The sequence below is a fragment of the Stegodyphus dumicola genome, chromosome X1, assembly GCF_044657685.1.
Source record: "Stegodyphus dumicola isolate Sdum_Otavi_A_Nest chromosome X1, ASM4465768v1".
Lineage (NCBI taxonomy): Eukaryota > Metazoa > Arthropoda > Arachnida > Araneae > Eresidae > Stegodyphus > Stegodyphus dumicola.
The window spans coordinates 218,300,217-218,321,627 of NC_140780.1; the positions used below are offsets into that span (position 1 = coordinate 218,300,217).

Sequence of the window (21,411 nt, forward strand, 5' to 3'; positions counted from 1 at the left end):
AAATTTTGCATATATAAGGTGGATATCATGTTTATATAGCATTTATTATTATCTCTGATTTCACACAACCGTGATAGTTCTTGGAACATGGTATCTGTGGATAAAGGACACTACTATATGCATGCAGTTTTTTACAATAAAGTGTGATATAAGATGATATAACACATAAGATGGTTTTGCCAAAATGTTTGAAATGTATTAATATGTGCTATGCGTTTATGTACAAAATGCTGTAATACTTACATTTAAAAACCAGCATATTTTGCTGCTTTGTTAAATTTTAATTGTGTTTATATTTATTCATTTGTTTCTTAAATTTAATTATTTAAAAATTTTACTGTGCAATATTATTTGGAGTTTTCATTGAAATATATTAGCATGCATATTTCAATTTATTGTAATTTCATTTCAGATGAAAGTGATGTTGTTACAAATTACTTTTCTCGTCGCAGCAAACGTTATGGGCTTTTATCATTTTTTAATTATGCGAAGGAAAGCATTTTGCCACAGAGAGTGAAAAAGGTTTTCTAATTTTCTACAAAATGACTTAAATTGAAATAAATTTGCTTTGATATGAAATGAAATAAATTTGCTTTGATTATTGCATAAATTATGAGATTTTGTGAGTTGATGGATTCTAAATTTGCTGATTTTTTATTGTTTTGTGTAGTTTGTATTACAGTAGAAGGCTAATAATCCACACAGCTTGGGACTTGAGGTTGTGCATATTTTAGAGTTAAAAATAGTTAGATTTAGATTGAAAAAAGCTGGAATACATAAAAACACATTCATAAAATATTTTTTTTGGACATTTTTATGGAGACAATGCATATAATATGTGTAAAATATTTGTAATTTTATGTAAAATGAAAATAAGGATTTTTTAAAACATTTTCAAACTTTTTTTTTTTAATCTCAGAATTTTGTTTTAAAACTTAAAAGATATTCTAGTTTGAAGCTTTTGTTTTAAATTATAGAATCATAATTTCTTTATCAATTATATAATTTTACTGTTTCTTTTCATTCTTACTTTAGAATAAAATCACGAGTTTATGTAGAACCTACCATCCTGATATGGCAAAAAGATCTATTTTTAGCTCTTAATAAAATTTTAAATTCTCAAGTACTGTGTTCTTTTTCAATTAAAATAACTCGTGTTTTATCTTGAGCTAGGGGTAGAGTTTTGATAACTTTTGACAAAATATTTACTTGGCAGTGGTTCTGAAAGTGAATAATAAACTTGATTAGCTTGCTTCAATTCTGAAGGAAGGAAATGTATTGCCAGTAATGGCCGCATATTGCCAACAATCACAAAAGCAATTTGTGTACTCCCAACTAAAGCACAGTTATACATAGAGATACATAGCCTATTATTTAAATTCAGACGCTTCTTTTTTTATTAATTTTTTGTTTTTTCTAATCAGTAAGCAGTAGAAAATCTCTTACATGATCGACTTATTCTTTTCCTGTGATGTCAAATACTGCATACTTCTGATTTTTGACTCTAAATTTTTTTAATTCTAATTTAAGAATTAAAAAAATTTGGCTGGTGGATTTTGTCATCTACTGTATTTAATTTTTATGTTCTTGTTTTTTCTTTACTTAGTTGAAGCAGTTGTCTTCAAACTTGGTTTTTGCAAAGTGTGCAAAATGTTCCCTGTTTTTGTCGGGGAAAATGATTATGTAAATTATCGACATGAAAATCTTACTTACTTGTTGTAAAATATTGACATAAGAGTCTTACTCACTTGTGAATGTGATAAACTGTAATTAAAAACAAGTTATTATTTCTGAATTCAAATAATAGCATTTTAAATTAATTTTTGAAATACTCAATGTTAATTAAAATTTTATTTTTCTTGTACTAGCATCATAATGTTTTTAATTAACTATATTAAATAGATTTATAAAATATTTTTGTATTATAAGTATTTATTCTGATTAATAATTTCAAAAAACAATCTGCATGATATTTTTTTGTCTTTATTTTTTATGTTTTGCTGAAAGGAATTATGATACATATCTTATTTTTACCCAGTTTCTCATTTTTCTTGATATAAATCATCTGAATATAAGTATAGAATCTTTATGTCATAATTTATTTATAACAGTATTGAAATATTTCTATGGCACCTTTCAAAATTGTCATGTGTTGCAAAATTTAGTGCCTTTAGGCTTTCAAAAATAAATGCTTTTATGAATTTTTTGTTTATCCTGTAATTTAATATATCCATATATTTGAATTTTAACAAATATTCAATTCTGCATGTAGCGTTTTAATTTTTAATTGTTTCTTTTGTTTTCAAAATTGTTATTCAGGGCATTTCCCCCATTGCATATGAATTTAATTTCAGGTACATAAAATGCAAATTGTAATATAAAGTTCTGCAGAAACTACACTTTTAATATGAAGGTTGTTTTAAAAATAACATATTGTAAATTTACCCATAAAGTAGTGTATATTTGAATTGATTCCAGTCTTAGATTAAAGTATATTATTTTGCATTATGCCATTAATTTTAATTTAAATTGTATCAAGTATCTTTGAGTATATTCAGTGCCTTGCCTTTCGAAAACTTGTCAGTATTACATGATAAAATGATAAATTAAGATTGTGTATCTTACCGTGAACACACCTTTTTAGAAGTTCCTTAAATAATTTAACACTTTACTTGGCAAATCTCCCATAACAGTGAATGAAAACACTTGTTACTTTTGAGCAACCATGCCAGATAAAGGGTTCAACAGTTTCATTGTTGTTATATTTTGTATGCGCTTCAAGGCCACAACTGCTCACTCAGTTTTATAGTCGTAACACTTCCTGGTTTTATAGTCGTAAACGTCCTGGTACTGCACTTGATTTTACCCATTTCATTTGTGAATAAAGTCTTTTTTTTACACATTTGTGCTACCATATATCTGATTTTCTTTCTGAGCTTTGAAGTTTTTACATTAATATTTAGACTGCAAGCTTCTTTCCATATTTTATTCTTCTTTTTTATTTTCTTTCTTCCTTATTATAATTAATATTTTTTCGTAATATTATATTTAAATGGTAATATGCTTTTATGTTCAAAAGAGAAATGTAGAAATAAACCTAAAGCTTGTAAAATTAAAACTCATATTGAATGAAGTTTTGATGACTGTAAATATTATTTTACTTTTTAAATTAGGGCCAAACACTTTTATATGATTTTTTATAGATTAAAATTAATTTTCATACTGAACTCTTCAGGTGTTAGACTGATGAGCTCATATTTCTCAGATTACAAGTGTTTTACATTTTTTAAAACTTTTATTCATAAATATGATACATCCAAAAAGCATTCGTTAATATTTTATTTTTAGGTTATAAAAACTCAGTTCCAACAGTTATTTCCTATCAATTTGGTGTGATATTTCTTTACATAGTAGCTTATAAATGTTTCTTTATAATCAGAAGAATATAATTTTGGATTATTCATTATGTTTTGAAAAAATTGTTTGATGAAGATAGCTTGTAATTATTTCCAGTTGTTAGAATAATTCACAGTCCTACCTGTATGTGATTTTATTTTAGTAGTATCAGAGCACACTAAATCGATGTAAAATTAGAAAAGATAAATGGGACTTGACATATCCATGATTGCTAAAGAAACTAGAAGAAAAGACCTTCAACTGTCTGTTCTAAAGAAACAGTATAGTAGTGGAATGTGCATGCGAGCTATAAGGTAATATGCCACTGCCTTAGCTTCTGCACAGTTACATTTATACCATCTGTCAGGATCATCAAATGAAGTTCAGAGCTCAGGTTGTTAACAAAAGATGGAAATGTTCTACCCAAGTGTCTCTTTGTGTTTATGTTACCAGTCTTTCTTCAAAAGGTTAAATGAATTTCAATATTAGAGCATCAGTTTACTTAATTTATCATTCAGAGATTTGCCATCACTGAGCAGTTTGACTGCATATATTTTTTAAATTCACTCCATTTGCGTCTCAATCTTTTCTCGGAATGACCTGTGCACTGTAGTTTATGTATTTTAACATTCTTATAAACTGTAACAAAAGGAAGTAATTACTAATTTGAAGATTCTAGATTTGGTGCAAGTAATGGAGATACTGAAGCTTTAATGGCGTGTTGTCGGAAGGACTAAATTTTGCTTTCATGTCACTGACTTCCATTCTTTCTTTGATTCCACTGTAATTTGCACTACACTTTTAATAAAAATATTTTGCAATTTATGTTTACATCTGCAAAACTTCTGAAAGGGGGAAGTGTCTATTTTTTTTTTCCAGTTTGCATACTGTGGAGATAGTGCAGGCATTTTGATAGAGCATTTGAATTGCATTAAAATGATGTTTGATGTCTTAAAAATATATCTTGTCAATGTGTCAAAGATAAATTTTTACAGGGAAATTTGTTTATCTAAGCTATCAACTTGATAATACTTAAAAATGTGTTTAGTAATATATTATGCTTGTGCAGGTGGTACGAGCTTGCTTTGTGAGTAAGTGGCTAGTTGTAATGTTTTGGTGTTAAATCTGTAAATTTTGTACCCTTTTTAAATCTTTTTCTGATGAGTGAAAATGATAAAATTGAGAATTCGCATATTATGTCAAATTTTTGAAAAATTAATGGACGTGTTTAAATGAAATTTGGTGTGAATATACATTTTTAGCAGAGAAAGAGATGTACCATTCAAAAGTTATTTTAATTTTGCATGATTAGCTATAAAGCTCATAGTGCAGGGATGTCCAAAATCTGCATTGTGGGATTGAACTTGAAATGATAATATGGGGTATGGTTCCTGTCACAGCTAAACAAGTCATGCAGCATGACAGCACACTGGACAGGAGAGGCAGCTGAGGAGTCCCTGTGGCAATTGATCCCACTCCTGCAGCAAGGCAGTTTTCAACTCTGGTTGGTTTTCAGAGAGGGATGGCATGATGAAATTGCTGTCCTCAGAACATCTCAGACATAATCTGTAGAGTTAAGGTCACTAGATCTGGCTGGCCAATTCATGCTATGAATATCCTTCCTTTCCAGGTAATCATCGTGCCATATGAGCCGTCTGTGGACAAGCATTGTCTTTCCGTAACAGGAACTCAGGACCAACTGTGCCTCTTGAAAAGTCAAACATAGGACTGTATGCTCTGCTCTTTATATCTTATAGCAGTCAGGGAGCCTTTGTCAAACACATGCAGAGATGTGCTGCCATTCAGCAGAATGCCTGCTCAAACTATTAAAACTCTGCCACCATAATGATTCTTTCCATGGTAGGTATCATATTCCAAGGAAGGAATGGTATCATATTCCAAGCGTTCTTCAGATACAGGTACCATGAGAATCCGTGTCTAGGCAGAATCTTGAAATATCCGCAAAAAGTGCACTACTCCACTGAAGTCTAGTCCAAGGCACATATTGTCTGTGCTATGCTAAATATGCTCTCTTGCGTGCTGCAGTGAGCAGGATGAAAACAGCTGGTCATCTGGCATACAGTTCTATCTTGTGAATCCGTTGGACAACTGTAGACCATAAAACTTAGGATCCTGGGGCAATATGCAGCTCACGTGAGAGCTGTAACAGTCCTTTGTCCCTGAAAGTGCCAAATAATGATCCTCATTCATTGTTGTAGACCTTGTTCAACTTTGGTGAGATCAGATATGGATCCCGTGCCCTGAAACTGTTACCACAAATTATAGATGACTCTGGGCATTACATTGAACTCTATTGGCAACTGGGCTTGTGATTTGCATGCCTTCAATCTACTGTCAATTTCCGATCTCATTCCATCATCCGTACATTCGTGGCTACTCATTTTACCTGATACCTTATAAAATTTATCCAACTCTTGGGAGAAACGCGATAAATGTCGTGATGGAGAACGAGCACACAAATCGCCGAAAGCTCATCAAGAGTGTGTATACCTTCCACAACCGCAGCTGAGCAGACATACACATGCTTGCTTATGTATTCAACTTTGAATATTTGTATAATTCTTTGATGGCATAATGAGTACTTTTGTTTTTCTAGATTTCATAAAAATAGATATAATTTGTAAATTCTCATAATTTTGTACATGAGTGTATTATAAAGTTCCTCAAAAAATTTTAAAAATATATGGCTAAGACTAATTGTACATATGTTTCCTAGTTTATTCTGATTTTAGTTTCAAAAATAGCATATAAATATATATCATATATAAATATATATCGTGAATCAAAACCTAACTGTAATGATATTGTGGAAATATTGATGACGTAGAATGCCTATCCATAATGAAGAGCAACTTGGCAGCTAAGGCAGATTAAATATTTATCTTTATTTTAAAAAACATGTTGCGACCACATACTACTTGGCACACTACTCATGCCTGTTTCAAAATGTTTACATTTTTGATAGCATTGCAGCAAGCAGCAGTTTATCTATGCCAAAGAGCAGAGGGTGACTGGTGTTCAAGATGAAATCTTAATTCAGAATGAGTTAGTTTCAGTTCTCAATGCATTTGATTGGATGATTAATACTGCTGTAAAATTATTATTGGTTGTTAGAGTTTTAGTTCCATTTACATCACCAACAGTATGCAAGAGTCATATGAGTTGGATTACTCTCCAAATAATGCTGTGCTGAAAAAGGGATTACTTTTTTTAGAATAGAGAGGGGAAATTAACAAATTAAGGATTCAGGGGCTATTACTAATTTAAACTATAATTTGTATTTATACATTTTTTATTTTAGATAGATGTATGTGTACATTCACATACACATACATAAGCATGCTTATTGTTTTTATTATGTGTAGTTTATAGGGAAATTTAAACTGGATTTAAGATATCAACTCCTTTAAAAAATTTTTGCTTTCATTAGCTTATTCATTTATACCAACTGAGAAATTTAATTAGATTTAAAAAAATTTACTTGTATATTAATTAGGCAATTCTTAATTATATATCTTACCTGTCAGTAGTTAAACCGGAACTCAGATCGGCAAATTCTTCAAATTTCCTTTTTATTAATTTTGTTTTTCTTTTTGTATACAATCAGAATTTTATGCTATAAATATTATTTGCATGTAGTATTAAGGAATGGGGGATATATACTCTGTGTGTTATTTAATGAAAGAACAGAATTATTTTTATAAGTATAACAGAATATTCTTTCAGCCTCTTTTAGTTCCTGAAGAATAATGTAATGTAAGCGGCGCAGCTAGAATTCTAGCGCCCAGGGACAACTGAGGAATTTACGCCCCTTTCTCTGTGCCAAGAATGGAAAACGTTTCATGAAAAAATTTCGTAGCATCAATTCGGCGCTGCCTGGATGCTGCACCTGGGGACAGATGTCCCCCTTTGCCCCACCTTAGCTATGGCACTGGTAATGCAATATCTTCTCAGGCTTTGACCGCTGATTAAAAAATCATTTTCTCTAATTATAATCAGCATATTAAACAGACATATATATAAATAAATAAATGCAAGAAATCATTAGTGTTTTTTCTGAAAAATATCTCTCATTTAAAAGAGATTTTCTTCTGTCATATTTTTAATTCACTTGTTCAAATTTTTAGGTCTTATTTTTCAATAATGCTCTTGCTTTAGTATAACTAAGGTATCTAATCAGTTAATCAAAAATTTGTTTTATGTTATTTTGGTTTATATAGCAGTCAAAAAGAAACACAGTCTAATCAAGAGTTTGTATAATTTGCAGGTTTGCAAATCTATAGCTGAAATCTCAGATTACTCTTTTAAAATGGTTTAAAAGATTCTGTTTTCAGTAAAACGGTTTACAGAATGATTTAATGTAAAATTTATAAAAATTCTGTGTTTTTTTATATTCATTACTTTTCAGTTTTTAAAAAAGTTTCAGTTGTCTATAAATTATTTCAGACAAATACTTAAGATAATATAATTTATTTAATGTATTAGCAAGAAATAGTTTTTTTTTAATAACAGTTACAAGCAAAACTTTAGATTGCTACTATCTGTTAAATATTAAAATTTCTAAAACCCTCCTGAAAACTAATTTAATTCTCACTGATCTCTAAGCAAGTCTTTGAATTGACACCCCCCCCAGCTTTGAAAATACGTACTGACTACTTGAGCATTGTGTGATTAAAAGCCAATGCTAGTCAAGCCACTGGCAATGTACCTCCATTTCCCCAGTTTCGAAGAGGGTTATAACAATTAAACATGGTTCTGTTTTCTTACTCATTGAGGGTGAAAGAAACAAAACTGAAAATATCGCATAGTGCAATTCTTCCCAACCTTCTTTTCATGTTGTGTCATAACTCACAAGCAATCATTTTGTGGCATACTATGACGAAACATTTTTCTTATTAGTGTGATTAATTTCTTCTACTTCTTGCTAAGGATTCAGTTAATAAGATCTTTTCCCCCAAATATTTATGCATTTTAATATATACACATTCCATCTAGTGATTTGTTTTATGTAAATCTTCTCATGCAGTCCATGAAGTAAGCAAAACAAATGGAATGAAAATACCTAATCCATGTATCCTCAGTGACTGATAGTTGACGTATTTTATTTATCGCATCTATGAACTAATTTTTTTAACGCAGTGGCAGGCACTTGCCTATTCAGCATTGTCTACTCTTTATTGCGGAGGCACCTAATAGGTAGCCACCGCTGCCTCTTATGAAGAAGCGGATACAACCAAGCCTTTTCTGGGATTCAAACCCTGTTCCTTCAGTACCGCATTAGGCTCCCTAACCACTATACCATCTGGGCGGCATGAATTAAATTGTGAGATTTGACAGTGAAAGTGTAATTAAATTTTTTAACACTTTATAAAACTGTAAAATGAAAATACAAGAGTAAAATTAATTATACACAAAAGAATTACCGACTATGTATAAATATGCTAATAATAATAATTAATGATATAATAAACATTTTAATTATTAATATAAATATCTGCAATATTTTTTTGCCACATTCATTGCATATATTTCTTTATAACAGTGCTGAATACATATCTGGGTTCAATCTCAGGTGAATAGGCTGGCGGCATGATTGGTTTTCCATGTATAATATGAACACTATAAATTCCAGTGTATAACGTGCACTTTTATTAATACAAAAAATAAGATAAAAATTTATGGGTGTGTATTATGTGCCGAGCCATAAAAATGATAGGTTTAAAAATAAGGAAAAGATGAGCATATAAAAATCAGATTTCTACATGTACCTAAATACTCTTTATCTAAAACAAATGACAAGCCATGTGATCTTAAAGATTTTTTTGTTAGCGGATAACATGAAAAGTTCGTCATATTTGTCTTCATGAAATCTTCTAATATATCATCAAATTCTGTTTCATCTTTGCCATCCCTGTTACTCTGATCCAAATATAAATAATCATCTTCCATTCCATCTAAATTGTTAGATGTACTACATTTTTATATTGTATTTAATTATATTCCATGCTTTCATTATCCAGTCACGCAGTATTTCTAATCAGGCATGATGCATTTGCCTTCCTTTTGTAAATGTTTTTTGTCTGCTAACATCCACGAATTCCACGCTCATTTTAAATTTTCTTTAATGGTTAATTGATGCACACATCTAAAGGCTAAACTAATGTTACTAATCAGCCTGGAATAACTGCCTTATCTCTATTACAGTCTTTCAACAATTTCTTTCTATTATTCATTAGATGGGATCTGAACATTTCCCAGTCTAACAGACTGTCTGCATTCCTTAAGGCAACAGGACGCTTTTGCCCAAAATTTCTTATTCACAATTTCACACTGCTTTGACCCATCCATCTTTTTCATGAACATGAACGAGACCATTATTCAGGAATTCATATTTCGAATACAAATACGAACATATCACATAATTACTGGTCTGTTGCATGAAGTAGAATTTTACTAGTTTAAATGAAGCGCTGGAGGTTCTTTATTTCGTGAAAGTACATTTTGTAGAGACGCAAGCTTGAAAAGGTAAAAAGAAGAGTGCTACACTTTGTTGTGTTTGTGAAATTGTGTTATTTTTAAAAGAAAGATTTGAACGTAATCTTTCTTTTAAAAATAACCATCGACTTTAATTTTGTACTGTCTGCTAAGCAGGAAATCACTACCATGAGTTATGTTTTTCATGACTTGTTGTTTTGATGTGAACTGTTTTTCTTCCTTTCACATCAATTATTCTATTTCCTGTCATATTGAATATTGCTTGAGTTTCATCCATTTTTCCAATATGTGATAGCAAATAACTTTTATTTTACCTTTGTAGATCATTAACATACTTCATGAACCTTTTGTTTTTTGTCCAAATGTTTCAGAAGCCTTTGCGAAACTTTCATTTTCCCTCATAGAATTAAATTATTCCTTGCCATAAATTGACTACATCAACTCAAAGTTGCTTTAAAGGTTTCACTTTCATTTAAATTCCTTTTTTTGCCACTTTAAGGAAAATAAATGTATGCTGTTTGTTGTAATAATTAATCCATCCTAGCTATTTTTAGGACCCAATTTGCAACACTTTCCTTTAGGCTAGGACATTTCATTAATCCTTTAGGCAAAGCACATTTATTGTTTGACATATTAATTATTGGGATTTCATTTCTCTTTCACTCACATATGGAGTTTTTCACTAACACCAAACATCCTTGCTGCAGCCAAATTTTATTTCACAAATTGAATGACTTTGCATTTGAAACCAGTACTGTGTTTCTTTCATTTGGCTGAACCATGTATACACTAAAAGGGATACTAGATCAACTGTATTTCAACTAAAGCAAATACAGTTTACTAAAGCCTTTGATGTTCATTTCAAAATCATGGCTTCAAATGACTACAGAAAAAGAAAATATCTGACTCTGCGAATTCATTCAGGTCGAAAGTGCAGTCTTACCCCAAATTATGTCTGCCTTTTCTCGAAACTGTAGAATAACATTCCTGTGTGCATCTGCATTGAATACAACCCACTCTCTTTGCAGAATTATTTACTCTCTCATACGTTTCTCCATACACCTAGAGTTCCTCTTATTGCTTGTCAATTCAGTATACCATTGTTCGAAAGCGTCAGAAAAATCATCCAACTAAATGACTTCAAAGGATAAGAGCACATGTACCTTTCATGTTTCTTCTTAAAGAAAAGGATTCGCATTTGCGGAGAATATACCTAAAAATAAAAAAAATGTAATTTGACATGTGACAGTTTTCCTTAGAAATTCCTCCACAAAAGCATCTCGTCTCTTAAGCAGATAGCCCTCATGTGCTTTGCCATATTCAAATAGTAATCTAATCTCTCAGTTCACAACTTTCTTATATCTGGGTCTGTAGTCAAGAGCTACATGCAAATCACGATTAAGACTTTTCAGTGATAATTTGTTGAAATTAAGAGTATAGAAGAGAAACTTTCTTCTTAGTAGCAAATGACTGAAGTATGTGTATAGCTTTTTCGTCGATGGATGAGAAGTCCTTTTCTGCAGTTACCCTGAATTGAGGAAGGGGACCATTGTTAAAATCAGTTTCAAGGGGACGGTCATTTTTTAAAGTAATAATGCCTTTTTTTTTCACTGATAAATCAAAGGCTATTTGTCTAACAAAGATGCAATTGAATTTCAAATTCAGAAATATTTTGTCTTTGGTTACACAAGATAGTGAGGAACTTTTTCTCTCAAGTCTACATAGGTATTAATCTACAAGTTTTAGTAGTTTTTTAGGATTAAAATTAAACACTGACTAAACATTTCAGAAGACCCATTTTTCACCACATCTTTCCAAAGCAAAATTTTTAATCTATGAATTTTGTTAGTGAAAGCTAATATATTTTGAAGCAGTCTTTGAATTTTCGATTAAGTTCGTTTAGGATTCTAATGTAGCAGTTAAGTAAGCCATTTTTTGAAACCATTACTTGTCTTTTAACTTAGCTGAATACTGAGAGTTACCCTCTAAAACATATTTTTAATTCTTCTTTCAACTTTAGACAGAACTCTTGATAGATAACAAACTTCAGTATGCAATAGCAAAGATTGATAATTTGATCCCATTTCATCTCATAAAATTTTAAAAAGGCACGATTGAAATAGTCTACCTTTTTATCATTTTTATAATGCCAGTTAGGGTGGACAAGCTCTTGTGGTAAACTATTTGGCATGAGAGCTTCTCAAAAATAAAGTATTGTATTGATTGAGCATCAGGATTTTTAACCTGAACTTCGGATGTCAAACTTCTTACTCTTCCTGTTATTGCAGCTGTGCCATCATTTCATAAACTTGCACAATTTGTCCACGGAGTTTTGTTTGTGTCGAACTCTTCAATGGTCAGCTGAAAGATTTCCTTCACAGCTGTTTGTTTCTGAAATTCATTGCTGAATATATAATACTGTTTGAACTCTTTCTCATCAAAAATTCAAACAAATGCAATCAGCTGATGACTTGCTAACCTGTACTGATTCATCGACATATAGAAAAAATTTATTAAGTTCAGAACTTTTCTGTATCAGTGTTTCTTCTATGCTAACTGTATTTAATATGCCTGCTCATCATATGAGCTTAAAATGATACTTGTTCAAGTTATTTTATTTCATCACTTTTTAGAGCTTGACTAGATACTGTTGTTGCAGATCTTATTAAAGAACTTTTCAGTTCTGAGTTAACTGATATTTAAAATAGGTAAAATCTTACCTGCATATGAAGGATGCTTGGAAGAAAGATGTCAGTGAGGTTTACTTGATACCATCACTTCATTTGACATATTTTCAAGGTACATGAGACACTGGGATGCAAAAGTATTGTCAGAGTACATTGAAACCAAATTTCAGGTAATCCTCTTTATATAGTCTATGACTGACTGTATTGCCATCTTAAATTTTATCTGCTTCATTTTCTTGGGCTTATGATTTTGATTATTTTTTTTCAATTAAGAAAATTTATTTGTCCATTACCGTAGGTAACTGAAAATTATTAGAATTAAGATATATGCAGAATGAAAAAATAAACAAGCTATTGAACAGAAAGATAGGAATCACATGAAATAAAAAAACTATATTATAATTACAGATATTAAAATAGGCATAATTTAGAATACTAGAATCTTGAAATCTGTGTTAGGAAAATGTGCAAATGACAGAAAGTCATTTTATATTTACCAAGTTTGAGCTATACAAATTACATGTAAATTGTTTTGTAATGTAATGTTGGTGTCTGTTGTCCAAAAATTATCTCAGATACCTTTTGATTCTGAAGAAAATGCATTGTGAAAAAATGGAATTGCAAAAACTATAAAAAATAAAGACTTATTAGTGTATATTTTATCATACACAGAGCTACTTTGTTCTTGTATCAGTGATATAGCTTCAGCTAAACTAAATGTTATAAATCTATAGTAACAGGAAAAAGCATCTTTGATAACAAATATTAACAATTCGACTTATCCATAGTTAGTTTAGTTCTAAAAACTATCACACTTGTTAAAACAGAAATTCAGAAAAAGATGCAATAAGACATTTCTGCTGAGATGTTTTACACAGACTGCTAAGCAACACTGAACTTCCATTGCGCAGAGTTATAACAAAATTTATAAAGAGTAATGATCTGAAACATAGGTAGAAAATATGAGGGGGAGTAATGGAAGGAATGTCATCTGCAATGAAATTCACCTTCACATGTGCTTAGCTTGATAAGAGCAGTGAAACAAAAAGGGGAACCACCCTAGCCCTACAGTATTATCACTCTATAATTGGGACTTAGCAATTAAATTTTCTGTGGCACATAGGATTGAATTACTGATATTATTTAACAAGGAATAAGAAGGCATTTAGAAGATTACCTGAGAAAAACTCGTGAAATTTTACAAATAATGATTAATTGTGAAGCTTTGGATTTCCATGATGTTAAATTATATAAATAAACAGCAGTTAAAAAACCAACTGAAGTATTTGAAACTACCATTTTAATTCATTACAACCATATTTCTGATGGTGCAAACGAATATTTTCATAATCACTTTCATTGAAACAAAAGTTCTGTTTTACTTCTTATTTTAGTACATAAATTTTGTACACATACAATTTTCTGAGGTGTTAAATAGCTTACATACATATAATGTAGTAATAATTATTCTCTGTACATGATGCATACATGCAATTTATTCTCCTTATAATTTCTCAGAACTCAGGAAAACACGAGAAACGCATCCCTTTTGTTAGACTTATCCATAGTTTAAATACAGGGTGATCTTTTTTAAAGTGACAGTGTTTGGAGCGCCCCGTAGCGCAATCTAATAACCGAAATGGCACCAAACTTGGTATTTAGACTAATCAAGACATGGGACATCAAGACATACAATCGTACAGTTAAATTATTAATGTTTATTTACTACATTAACTTCCCCGGTGAGGAATTAGACCACATTCAATGTGAGAAACGTTCTCAGAAATAACACCGTGCATTCTGTGCACAACGTTCTCCAGAGCTTTATGTAACATATCACGAGGAATATTCCATACTGTCTTTGTTATGTTGTCCTTTAGAATTGACAAATTTGATACTCCACCAACATAAACTTGAGATTTCAAATAACCCCAGAGCCAAAAATCGCATGGCGTGAGGTCAGGGGAGCTGTGGATGCATTACATTGATTCATGTACTACAGCTTCACCAGTAACGCACATTCCGGTGACGTGAGAAGCATGTCCACTGGAGCTCGTTTACTTCAGCTGAGATTATTTGTCGGAGCTGTCTACTACTTGCTTTTATAGCCCCTATTACTGGTGCTGTCATCACACAGCATTTGGATTTTTCTTTGATACCCATGTTTTATGCTAATTCTCATAATTGTAAGCTACAGCACCGCCACAAAATACCCTAGCGGGGATTTTTGGAATTAATTTTTTTTTTCACAGAATCCGTTTTCCCATGTCTTGATTAGTCTAAATACCAAGTTTGGTGCCATTTCGGCTATTAGATCGCACTCCAAAGACTGTCACTTTAAAAAAGATCACCCCGTATAATAAAATTATACATATGTAAAGGTTCATAAACTTTGAAATATAATTTTTACAGTTTATTTCTATTTTAAAACACAGAATGCAATTAAATTTTGAAATAAGAATTGTCTTTGTGTAATTTGAAAATTGTTTTTCTGGTGCATGACATATTAATCCAAGTAGATTTATTTTCCGTGTGGGCAATCATGATTGTGGGGGTTTCTTCTGTGTCCTTTTATCCCTTTACTGGGGGGAAGAAGTGGAATGGCATCCTATGACTATTGTTCCACAATTTTTTCCCTTCAGCTTTTGGTGAAATGCTGTTTTTCCTTGCCCAGATCTCCAGTTCTTGCCAAATATTTCTGTAACATTCAAATCAAGTTTAATTGTTTCACATTAAATGAAAACTCACTACAGGGATACATTTAATGTGACTTGTTTATGCTTATTGTCTAGCAGTAGTTTTAAGATTTTTATGATAATTCAATGATTTTGGGCTAATGTTTTCATATTCAATAGACGGTTCGTCAACGCTTCAGTAAAGTTCACCCAGTCCTGATGGAAGCATATAACCCCATAAAAGTATACCTCTGCTGCCTTCATTTGTTATTGTGATAAAATTCCATGGGTTTAATTCTTTCTATAGACAATAAAACAACCATTTGAACTGAGAGTATAAAATTTGTTTGCATCTACTAAAACACCTGATCCTAATCCTACTATGACAAAGTCCATCATTTATTTTGGGAATAAGAACCAAAGTTTTTTTTTTTCCTTATGAAAAGGCTTACCAGCCGTCCAGTGGTAAATTCACTGCACACTGATAGTTTGAGGTTTGAATCCCGTGAACGGGCTGGCTGCATGGGCATTTTTGTAGTTTTCCCCATGTGTAATGCACATACGAGTCAGTTTCCCTTGGAAATTCCTCCACAAAGTCACACCTGCCCTTGCATAGATATCCGGAAGTGCTATGCCATAATCAAATAAACCTTAAAACCCTTTTGTTTTTGAAAAATTATCACTTTTCTACCAATTTGAGGAGAACTGATGTCTCAAATCTTTTATTAAATTTTGCAGCACTTGATGATGGATGTCTTGAAATTTTTCTAAGTACAAAATGTTGGTTTGGTAAGGTATGCTTCTGCAACAGACTCACTTTTTAGCAGTATCTTTAACCATTTATGTAACCATAAAACTAATAAAAATCAAATTTACAATAAAACTAATCAATTTTCAAACTTGACATTTCTTTAATTCTACTGGCTTAATTTCAGTAGATGTTTATTTCTAACACTATGTTGTGATTTCATGAAAAGAACTAAATTGGAATTTATTTGCATATTAAGTTTTCAGCCTAATATCCAAATGTTATAAAAACAGAACATAAAGTGACTTTATAAAAATTTAATTTTTCAGGAAACAAAATATTAAATTTTTTATAATAGCTAAATTATTATTTTGATAATTGCTATAAAGATTAGAAAATTGATAGTTTTCATAAAAAAATTTCAAAAGTTTTAATATATCCTTTTGCATTATATATTTACAACAGAATCTAAGGTGTCATAATACTTTTTTGAGCCATGCTAAAATTTATTGCTGATAATAAGCAGCAAGCAAATTTTAGTTTGTCAAAGTGTTCAATGTAAACATTAACATAATGTAAATAGTTCTTACTGTAAATAATGAATGTAGTTATAAGTATTAGAAATCATTGTATGAATTTTACATATTATAAGACAAACTCTTTTTAAGTTTAAATATTAATTTTTTGTTATGATTGTCTGTTTATGAGATTATTTACCTTTACATTTTAATTTCTTGTCTTCATGTATGAATAAAACCTGTAGCTACAAATATAGTTGGAAAAATGTGTTTGTTTTGGTTGCATACATTTCAGTTTAAAGTGAGAATGGAATATAATGAATTACAATTCCTTTGAATACTCGTGCAAAATTCATTTGGTCTCAAAGTATGTATGTAGTGTGTGATAACTTTTAAAGGAAAGTCTTATAAGATTGCACATTTCAGTTTTGTCTGTTTGCATGCATAATTGTTTCTTTGGCTATGAAGCCTTAACCTTAAATATTCTGTATGCAAGGTAATAAGTTTACCAGATAAAGGGCGTTTGCTTTGTTAAGATTTTTTTTTCATTTTGCTATTAAATAGAATGCTGAAAAGTGATAATTGTATCTAAGCATGAAACTGGAGGAGCAAATATAGATCTCGACTATTCTTATCTAGTCATATGGTTATTGAATGCAAAATATTCTTAGAATGACCTAAATGTCGCTGTGAAGTGATTGACGTTTAAAAGCAATAAATTAATTTCCTTAATGTAGGGCATGTTTCTCTAAGCGACCATGTCAGAGTCTTCGTTATAATTTTGTAGATGTGTATCAGATTTAGGTACATTTTCTGTAAACCTGTTTGTTCTATTTTAGGTTATTTTTCTTCCATTTATACAAATTCTATGTTCTTTAATTTGTACATACCTGATAAGTAAATTGGAAATAAGTTGCTATTTAATTCTGGTATTAATGGAATTTCTAAATTTCTATTTGACTTTAATCAATATACAGTACAAAGTCTGTAATCTGGACGTCCATTATCCGGACCTCAAAGCCACAAACTTTTTTTTTTTTTGGTATGGTTTACGCATGCGCGTTTAATGTTATGCATGCGTGTTTAATGTTAGCACAAAAAACGAAGCAACTTAAAGAACTTACATTGAAACAAATAAATATTAAGCTTTTTTTTTTTGTAAATTTTGATACCCTTTAGATCATAATTGCTCTTTATTTCATAAATTACGGTTTCATATTTTTAATTGTATAATTTCTGCATGCCATCTTACCAGATTTAAATTGATGATCTATAATCCAGAAAAACCCTTAATCAGGAATCGCCGAAATCCCGACGAGTCCGGATTACGGACTTTGTAATGTATAAAATCATTTTTATTAGCACCAGAATTACTATCAAAACACACCTTTTGTCCAAATCACTTTTGTAATGGTTGACACTAAATATTATCACCATGTATTATTTAAAAAATGTATTCTGGAAAAACAATGGCATATAGAGACACAGAATTTTTAATTCACATAATTCATCACACGAACATAGGCTCCTCAAAGCCCGAATTTTGAATTTGCTTTTATTTCATATTTTTTTCAAATTTTATGAATTTTTGTTTAACAAACTCACTGATTTAAAAGTGAGGAGTGACAACGCTGTTTGAAATAAAACATTTTTAGATCCAGCGAGCCAGACTGTTGCCATTCAGCAAAATGTTAGATATTCTTTCAGTTTTAATTAACATGTTCGGCTCTTTAAAAGCAACGTGTTACCATACCAAAATAGAATACTTAATATCTCCATACACCAGCATGTTGCCATTCAAAAAAGTATAAGATTTATAATGTTTCTGGTATTGAGTAGCAAATGAATTGATTGAAAAGAAATAAGTGCAGTTCTTAAAAAAATATTTTTACTACTTCTAAAGCTGGTTGATTAAATTAAAAATATATTTAAATTATGTGATGCCTAATTAGAAATATGAAATGGCACTAGCTGGACTCATTAAAATCATTATATACTTTTTTTATGATAACTCTTTTAGGCAGCTAATTTTCAAAGAAATAATATAGTGAATAAAAAAAAAAGTATGGCAATCCCTAATACTCTCTTGGGGATTCTAATGATACGATGTTTTTAAATACTTTGTGATTTTGCTTTCAAATTTTATCTGGCATTAGTGCAAAGAAAGCGATGCTTAATAATAAAGCTAAAATGGGGGGAAAAATGTGTTAGTAGGAGTGAATCTGAGAGCAGATTTGTAACTGGCAATGTTCAGTGACGGCGTAACAAATCCCTTTGAGATTTTCTTTCTTTATGTTATTTTTCCAGTTTAAACTTGAAACAGTGTACTGTATGGCTAATCATGCGAGTTGACAGTTTGGAAACTATCATGTGTTCAGTTTATGCACATTAGCTAATTTTAAAATAGACCAAATTTAACCAAATTGACAAATTACACAAGTTTGAACAAGTTTCTGAATTTTTAATTTACGTATGTATTTTTTATAGCTCACATATCTGCTGCTTGGCATTCATATCATTTCACACACATTTATCTGATTCACTTTTTTCATTCATATTCAGTTTTTAAGAAATCCCAGTGTCACTTTAAAAAGTGAAAATACTCTTCTCAAAAGTGATTGTTTTTGACAAAGCGTGTAATATTTTTTAACTTTATATCTTATTTACATTTTTACTAGTGTTTTTATTTGTAAATGTACTTTGGTTTAGCATACTCACAATAATCATTTAGTAACTTATTTTTGATGTTCATAAGAAAGAATCCAGTTAGCTAAAATTGCAATTGTTATCCTATTAATATGAATATGGCAATCAAAATTATTTACTTAAATTTTTTTCACTTAAAATATGCAGTTTTTCAGTTATTTCTAATGCTCCTTAAAGCTATGTAAAAAATTGTATTCATAAAATCATTGTACAATAGTGACAAAACTATCATAATTTGAAAAATTTTGTAATTAGAAGAATGTATCCTGGATCTGTATTTAAGGAAATAAAGCTTGTAACCATCTTTTCTGAATACCTTATGTGAAGTTGAGTACCATGAATGAAAGTGGATTCTGGCATAACACTTATATGAATATTCCACTGACAGGATCATTTCCTTTGTTCTCCTCCCCTGTATATGCTGAAATATAGTTGTTGCACTCAAAGCGATGCACATACCAGATTTGTCAGTACATGGTGTCTCAAAACTGAGTTGTACTCTGGAAAGGCATTCTCTGTTGCTTAAGAGCACAAAGCTGACAGAGCTTACCATGCCTCATTATGGAATTGTTCATGGCCTCTAAAAAGGAAATCCCTTTTTGAATTATAGTTAAAGCAATGAATAGAGTTAAACTTGCAGCTATTAACTCACAAAAAGAATTTATTAGAGAATCTCAAAATAAAGATGTCTAGAGATTCCAAGTTTTAAGTCATTGAGGATTTATCAAATTTTAAGTCAATTTGATTTCTAATAAACCTGAACATTAAGAACTATTCTCAGGACTTTGCTTTGGGAATAAGAAGAAGAAAAAAAAAAGAAAAAAAAAAAATCAGTGGGACTTAGGTGCAGTTGTCCCAAATGGAGAATTATAGAAAATGGGTCTGATCTTTGCAGTAAAATAAATAGCTTCATTAGCAATATTAGATTTATGGGAGAGAATTGAGCTAATATTTTAAAACCTAATAAATGATAATAATCCATTCACTCCCCTGAATAATTCATTATTTTTAAGTCTCGTATGTTTTTGTCACATAAAAAATTGTGCAGATCAAGTGACTCTTTTTAATAGGAGCATTCTTTGTAATGTCAGTTGAGTAGAAGAAAAGTATCCAAAATAAAAAATGCAGAGGATGTTTCAAAAAGTAGGATTTGAAAAATTATTTCTTGCGATGCAGAAATGTACATTCATCATCTGCCAATGGAAAAAAGAAAAATTATCATCCCATCTACAGTTGCTTTTAAAGTGCTATATGAACATAACTGTAGCTCCCTGTGAGTGTATTGAACTGTATGAGATGACCACGTGCTGTTACCATGGATGAAGGTAATTAATATCTATGCAATTATGGATTTTAGTTATAGAGTATGATTATAGCTTTTTGCCCATTTCTGTGTTAAAAGAATAATGGTGCTGGTTATTTTTCAAACAGCACTTTTCTTGAAACTTTTCTCCTTTGGATTACTGTATAATAAATAACCCACAAATCTGTTGCACTAAGAATTCAAAATACTGAAAAATAACTAGGGTGAACCTAGAAGTACTTTTACTCAACTTGCACAAAATTTCGTAGACTTATAAATGCTTTTTTACTTGTATATCTGAACATAAAGTGCTCAGAATCAAGACATTTTTTTTCACTTTCCCTTCATGTAGGATTAATCTTATATATTCTTTTTATCATGTAAATTCAAGACCACTTTATTGATGATTATAATTGTTTTTGTGATGAACCTCCATTTCATCAATCAACGAAAGTCTACATTTTAATGCCTCATGATAGAGAAGCTAAAAAAGTATCATCAGTAATAATTCTTACTTTACTGAAGAAATGATCTACAAACTACATAATGCTCTCCTAAAGGTAATTTTTTAATAACCATCTACCTACTAACATAAAAAAATCATCTTGTTATATATTTTCTCATTATTCACAAATGATTTCTCTAGTGATTGAAAAATATTACATGTATTTCTATTTGGAGCCAAACATGTCATTTCTTTTCTTTTTTGCACTGAATGGAGCATTTAGGGTTATCTGTACTTATTAACACTAGAATTACGATGGTCTTCGTATACCTAGAATTACGACGGGTGTCATTTTGACCTCTTGATAAGATATCTGCATATTTATTTCTCTATATGATATAATATATTTGTGAAAAA

General features: G+C 30.6%; 1 protein-coding gene across 1 annotated transcript in view; it reads left to right on the top strand.

Moving 5' to 3' along the window:
• The window catches only part of LOC118195930 (protein TEX261), a 98,793-nt gene extending 79,243 nt beyond the window's left edge, over window positions 1-19,550 (top strand). The window contains exon 6 of the mRNA XM_085808501.1: window positions 413-19,550. Coding sequence (XP_085664627.1) covers window positions 413-531 — 119 coding nt within the window. The 3' untranslated portion in view covers window positions 532-19,550. The remainder of the gene's footprint in view (window positions 1-412) is intronic.
• Window positions 19,551-21,411: the final 1,861 nt, after the last annotated feature.